The sequence below is a fragment of the Fulmarus glacialis genome, unplaced genomic scaffold, assembly GCF_000690835.1.
Source record: "Fulmarus glacialis isolate BGI_N327 unplaced genomic scaffold, ASM69083v1 Scaffold45312, whole genome shotgun sequence".
In the NCBI taxonomy this organism is placed as follows: Eukaryota; Metazoa; Chordata; class Aves; order Procellariiformes; family Procellariidae; genus Fulmarus; species Fulmarus glacialis.
The window spans coordinates 1-7,111 of record NW_009200603.1 but is presented as its reverse complement, the minus strand read 5'-3'; the positions used below and the strand labels follow the sequence as shown (position 1 = coordinate 7,111).

General features: G+C 43.2%; 1 protein-coding gene across 1 annotated transcript; it reads right to left on the bottom strand.

The window, feature by feature from the left end:
- Positions 1–2,068: 2,068 nt before the first annotated feature.
- LOC104073764 (neuronal PAS domain-containing protein 2-like) lies at positions 2,069–6,664 on the bottom strand. Its single transcript, XM_009573660.1, has 3 exons — positions 6,578–6,664; positions 4,744–4,930; positions 2,069–3,568 (listed from the first exon to the last, which is right to left on the bottom strand). The coding sequence occupies exons 1-3, from the start codon at positions 6,640–6,642 to the stop codon at positions 3,386–3,388; spliced, it is 435 nt and encodes a 144-aa protein (XP_009571955.1). The 5' UTR covers positions 6,643–6,664; the 3' UTR covers positions 2,069–3,385.
- Between the last annotated feature and the right edge of the window lie 447 nt (positions 6,665–7,111).

The following is a 7,111-nucleotide window of genomic DNA, read 5'->3' as shown; positions in this document are numbered from 1 at the left end:
GGCAGCTGCCCACCTACCTACCTACTTGCCTGCCTACCTGCCCCCTATTTAGGAGTCTCTCTTGGTGCGGGGAGCTCGGCTCGGGGGTGGTTGTGCTTCTGGCAAGCAGACGGTCCTGGTCAGACCTGCGGCTCCCGTTCCTGAGGCAGAAACCGGGTATTCCAGCACGGGGCAGTGGTCTGCAGTTACCGCCCCGTCTGGCCGCCAGCCCAGAAAAATGACCCAGGCTGAGTGATCATCTTGGAACAAGATGGATCTCGGCTATAATGAACTAGGACAACAGCCCTGCTCTGTGAAGAGGACTGGCATTGCATTGTGCGTGCAACAGGGAGCAAGTGCGGTAATCCAAAACCGGAACGGGTGTACAGGGGAGAAATGAGACCGAGCATGAAAAACTAGATACTGACGTAAATCTGTTCTTGCAAGCGCTCTGTATCTCGCCAAACAATATAATAAGCCAGTTTATTGTAAGGCAACCCCACACTATTTACAGCTTCTCCCTGTTAACAACTTAGAGTACTGCTGGTTTTGGAAAGAAAAGTGTTTGATCGGAGGCTGAGCTTGGTTTGGACATAGCCACTGGCAATCAGGAGAGATGTGGGTGTATTATAACTATCCCTGAGAGTAAAACAAATTCTTAAAGTAATTTTCTCTTCCTGTGACTTCCATCATCGTAGCTGAGATCCATCAAGTGCTGCTTCCACAGGTATTTCCTCTGAGGTGCTCATGTTCCCTCATTACCTCTTTCCTACGTGAACTTTTTGGCCTACAAACAAACAAATTTCCCTTTCCCAGAATAAGCCCTTACAGGAGCGGGTGGCATTTATGAAGTTAGCATCTAACTTAGCTGACTGGCTTTCGCTAAGGTTTGTCTATAGTTAATGGAAAGAGAGAGGTTCCTTCAGACATCAAGTGAAAGCACTTAGATGTAGCTCTTTAATCTTCATCTGGTGGGGTCACTCTTGCTTCACTGAATGCAAGAATTTAAAGCGATGGGCAGGCTAACTCTGACTGGTACCTAAAGTTAGCAGTAAAAACACCTTCTTAGAGACCAGATCTGATCTCTAAACACTTTTTAAAGACCGGATACTTGATTCCCTCATCTTCCTTCAATGAAATAAAACAAAGGGATTGTATGGACTGAAATACATATGCACCAATCAGTCCTACCAGCCAGTCTTGCTTTGGAAGCAGCAGGGTAATTTTGCCAGTGGGTTTTCTCCAGGAGATTTTTAGCTTTTTTAGAAGGTTTTTCAGAACTCAGGGCAAATGAACCTTTTTTATTTTTCTGAAAGTTAACTTTTAGCCTTTCCAGCTCCCAGACCAATTATCTCCATTGTTCCTCCATGGCATAGAAACCAGACCTGAAGATGTGGGCCCCTGTGACATGATCCTTGGTATTGAAGGGCAGGAAGGGCAGCACGGTTTGCACTCTCTTGAAGCTAACGCTGGCTCGGGTGGCTGCAAGCTGCCCTTTCAATCTTGCTGCGGTGAATGAAAACATTACTATGCTCAGCTACCCACCTCGTTCTGTGTTGGAGGTTGCCGCTCCTGCAGCAGAGTCAGAAGAGGGAAAGCAGACCTATACCTTGGCTGCTCCATCTGTAGTCAATTCAAATTTAATGTGAAAAAGAGTCTTCACAAGGATGCCAAAGTGGAAACTAGACTGTCTACAGTGTGGGCATGGTAGCAATTCCAGCAGAGATGTATCGCAAAACTCAGGACAGCGATGTCTTAAAACACTGAAGCTGGACATGGCTCAAAGCCCTGGTATGTGCTGGGTCAAACCGTAATTTAAACCATCTGTTTTGTCCTAATCTAAAACTGGTTGGCTGGAAGTACAGAGCTGCCTGAGGTCTTTAAAGTTTTAAAGGAGCTTAAAACAAGCTGTCTTGGCTAGCAGCTAATATAACTTCCTATCATTCTTGTCTATGCCATGACAAAGATCCCATAGGATAATACTTGTTTTGGCTAACTAGGTGCCAAACACCCAAACACCTTGCCAGGCTATGGCTAATATTAACAATCTCAAGTGAATGACATAGTTGAACAGCCACAGGAAAATGTGTGCAAGTCCTGCAATAAAGCCTTTTGGCTATTTTATTTTATTCTACAAATAAAGACAACTGTCCATCATTAAAAGGAAAAAAATAATAGTTTGAGTTGTATATAGCATGAAACAGTAGTTCACTTCACAAAAACATTTCTAATTCATTAGTTTATTACAAAATATCCACTCACAAAAAAGCACAAGCACAATCTTTATACTTGTGAAATGAGTTGATATTTCATATACAAAATAATTTCCACATAATTCCATATAATTTTATTTTATATAGAAATAGGTCATTATTACAACAGCTGTACAATACACTACTTTTTATTTAATTATTACATAAAATCTTTCTTAGAAACATATCAACAGAAAACATACAAAAAAAGCGAAAAGTGCATTTCTTTTTTTCCCCCCAAAGGAAAATTCAATCCTAAATGTTATAATGAAAGAGATATGTAATAGTCTGCAGCATCCCAAGTCAGTGGGCCAAAACACAGTGCATATTTCTCAGAGACTTGCAGTGGGTGAGTTACTTAGTTTGAAGAAGGATCCGTGTTGTACTATTGGAGAGTTGCATGATTGTGCTTACAATTTGAGTTCTTCTTTGCAATCACTATTTATACAGAAAACAGTCCAGTGTGGGTTATGGGTTTTGTTTGTTTGTTTGTTTTTTAGTAATGAAGAACAGTTAGGGTAAGCTGCATAATACTTTTCAGATTCTAAATCAAGGGTTATGAGCTGTAGACCATCTTCACCAATGACTGGGCTTTCTCCTCCATTGGATGTCCTAATTTGGCCACAAGAATAAGGAAACAAACTTCTCTTTACAGAAAGTGCCTAGGTTTTGTCCTCTGTGCAGTTGTGCAAAATAATAACAATAATCATAATAAAAATAATCTCTTGTTCTCTCCTCAATAGACCTTTGACGCAGTGCTTTTCATACACAAAAGAAGAACTAAAACAGTGAAGGCCAAGTACCTCATGAGTCTGTCAACAGTCTTTTGGAATTGCCAGATAGCTTTCAGAGTGACACGCCAAGATTGAACGCCTCCTCCTGTGCACCCATTGATGATGGAGGCTGCACAGGATAGTGTTCCTTTTTATTTCACTCTGTCAGTACATACTGTGCTCACGAGACAGCGCAAACTGAATCCAGCATGCCGTAAATGCGCTGTCTGTGGCAGTCTGCACTTTGTGGCGTACTTCTGTCATAGAGCTTTGAAAGAAATGCTTGTGCAAAAGCCAAAACAGTAAGTACAAAGTCATTCTCTTCTGCCCCATGTGCCCATTGGTTAAAGCTAATCGTGCATTGATTGTGCTGGTGGGACTCTATCGCAGTGGCTGTGGTAAATTTGATGATTCTGATAAGCTATTGCTTCTTCTTGATGTTAGTTGTTGCTGCTGCTGCTGTTGCTGTGTCTGATGATACCCCATATTTCCTTGCTGTGGTGAGTAAGATGGCAGGAGCAAAGAATCGGGTTGCTCATTGTGCAAAGAACTTGGTGTTTGCACCTACAGATAAAATAAAATTCATCGTGGTGTTCGATTCTTTCACGTGTTAAAGCTCTCCGTCCTCAATGTACAGGGTGCTTAAAAATACTACTAGCTTACTGGCTTTTATTTCTGTGGCTGTTTGGCATGGGGTTAGCTTACCTACTGCTAGAAGGAATGGACATAAATCGCGACAAAGAACATTACAATTAGGCATTGAGAAAGGTTTTCTAATAGCAATGCACTGCCTAGGATTTGCAGGTTATCCTTAAAAGCCTGTTTAGGAACAGGGTGGCTGAATGTGTCAAAAATGACACGGATGATAGAAATGAAACAGGGGATCCAAGTGTACCTCATGCTGGCCCTTCTAGCCCTTCCTTTTTGTGAGTTTACTGTAGGGTGTGACCTTGCAGTGGTGAAGTCGATGTGAATTTTGCAGATGCTTTTATGGGGTATGGTATCTGCCATAGTTTTTTCATTAATTCTCAGCTATGATAAGGATTTAATTTCAATAACAAGAGTTTAATCATTTGAGGTTGATGATACTCTTTCAATGATGCCAGTGGATATGTGATCAGGTTTTATAGACTCAGTTCAGCTCCTTTTGAGTTAATACAGAGACACCTCATTTCCCCCCTTCCCTTTTACTTTAGTATGTGTTGAATTAGGTCAAAAAATAAGTATTTTTGCATCTTCAAATCACCTGGTTCTTCCAGGCAATGTGCTCCCGTTTATCTTGTTGCCTTGTGGAGTTGAGAAAATATGTTAATTTACTGAAGGGATCCAGATATCTGATCCAGATCTCATTTTATGTCAATGCTGGTAATTAAAAATCATCTTTTGACTTGTAAACTAAGTAAATCTTATACTGAATAAAGAGTACAGAATAAATCCTAAGGCAGCAATTTTCTCCATCTAGAAATACACTTTAAATATATCCAGGATAATCTGATTACGTTTCCAATGTACAGAATTAGTAATTTCCTTTTAAATATTCTGACTGTTCTCACTGCTCCCTTGCTGTACTGGAAGGGTACATGACACTGTATCGGTGTCTCGCACATTTCAGTATCTCTAAAATGGTCATTTCTGCCATGATAGGGCTCCCGCTGAAACCTGGGCCCTGTTTGCACAGCCCATTTGCCTTATTACTCTGCGTGTGCATTTTATACATTGTCCTCTTTGTCCTACCCTACCTGCAGGTAGCGTTGTTGCTGATGCTGTTGGTGCTGGAGTTGCATAGGTGGCAGAGAGGATGGCTGGGAAGGAGGTGTAGTGGCGAACCCTTGGTTTAACACTGCTTGTCCCATCAGTACGATTGGAGAGCTGCTGCTGGAAGTCTGCACTTCCAAACTTTGAAACATTTGTTGGGTTTGAGAATACCTGTGGAAGAAAGAAGCAAAACAATCAAGAACAAACTGTTGGAAGCAAAGGTCTTCTCTTAGGATAGGGATGGAAGTCCCTAGTCTTCATAAATAATTCCTAATAAGTGATTCCAGTGCACGGGACCTGCTAATATGAATGACGGCACTGTTGGCAGCACTGTTTTCCCTTACTCTGTGCATGAGCTGGACTTGGAGGGCAGAATACATCTCACCTCAAAATCCAAAACACATTTTAGATTCATTAAAGATTCTGGTTTATGCATGTCTTCTCTTCAGCCACAGCATTCACATCCCAGGCTCATTAAACCAAATGGCCTTTGACTCTGTATTAATATGCTGAGCTCTGAACTGCAGCGAGAGAGAAGTAAATACTCCTGCCATTCTGCTGCCTGTGCTCCCCTGCGACTGCCTGTGGGGTGGTAATCTCTTGCAGAAAGATGGTTAGGGTTGATTACTTCTTAAGCTGCTTATATGCATATTGCCAAGTATGGTCAGCAGTTCCCATCGCTGTGAGCCACATTGTAGGAACAGAAGAAGCCTCTAGAAGTCCTCCGGAGTGAGGGATGGGACAGAAACAAAATACTCGGCTCCTCTTGCCAGTCTGCTTTTGCATAGCAAACTTAAATATGTGTTGTTTTCTGGAAGGCTGTGGGCAAAACCACAATGGAGCTATTGCCAACCCAGCCCAATTCTGTTTATCCTGTAATGGGTGATGAGATCATAGTGTGGCCTGTGTTCGCTCAACAGCTGTTCAACATTAGGGGTTAGTCAGAAATGCTACGGTTTGGGTACTTGTACTAGGATGTGAGCTCCTAAAAAAGGGTCCTGTGAATCAGGAAGTCTACATGAACTGGGACGTGTATCTTTGCAAATCAGGCCTCTTTTATTTAGATGCTTAAAAGCAGATCTAAAATGCTGTATATTTAAAGTTGATGAATTTAACTCAAGAGAATCTTAAACAGGAATAGTGATGTTTAAAAAAAGAAGTACGGAATACCTACATTCCTGAGGTAACATACAGAATTACTTGTAGAGTAATGATGTGCAAAGAGTTGCCTATTATTTTAGCAGTTCACAATTAAGTACAGTGACAAAAAACAGCTAAGGAAAAAAAAAGGGCATATTCTGATCGATGTTTTCTGCTTCCTTCACCCAAGTTTTGAGGAGACAAAAAACTGAGGTGGTTTGTTCAGAGAGCTTTTCTGAGAGCGCTCAGGTGCAGGGGCCCATTGGTTCTTTCAGTTCTGCTGGTGTCGATTAGGTGTAGCTCCACTGGTGTTACATCAGCGTCTCACTGCCCGGAGAGCGGGGGCTTTCTTGGCGCCGGTCATTTCAACCGGGCCAGTGCTGACTTTCTCTCTCACATTTACCTCGGTGGGTCAGAAGTTCCAGCAGTGAAGCAAGCATCATGTGAGGGAGAAAAATTCCCCCAGCCTTGGCTTGTTAAAACGCCACTGGTACATCGTGTTTCTCTCCGTCATCCTTCCTGATGTGACCAGGCAGGGAAGGGCTGACCCTGGCACTGGAAAGCAGGCTCAGCACAATAACACGTTCCCGATATTTATAACTACTTCGTCATCTTACTAAAGAAGGCTATTTCCCCTCAAAAGCAACTTTGATGTTTTATCTTTGACAAGTCACATACTTAGCCTGGGATCCCGCCATGCTGAGGTCTGAAGGGTGTCTTGCATTGCAGGACCCAGGCATCATGGGCTGAATAGGCTGGCTGAGCAACAGTCTGCCGCATGGGAAAAAGAAAAAGTGACATTGCTGTAACAGAAGGACCACACAAATCCCACGCTTTGAAAACAAACAGGACGCTTTCGTAGGCACGGCACAAGGCTGAGTGTTAGGAGAGCTAACCTCAGCTCCTGGCTGTGGCAGGCGCATCCTGGGCGCTGCCAGGTGGAGACTGGGGCCGCGCATGCCCTCTCTGGGAACGTGGGTGCCTTGCTGAGAGGCTGGGCGCTAGGATTTCAGGAAAGTGAGATTTCTTTTGCTCCTGCTGGTGGGAATGGCTTGTATTTGAGCTTCGTGAGCATCAGAATGTCATTTTTTTGGTTCACATGTCTAGTTGGATGCCACAGTCCTGGCCCTCCTCCACTGCCCACCCAGGGGAGCCTGAGACAGCGAAGGAAAAGCGGAGACATCCCACCACCCCGGGGCTGGGAGGCCAGAG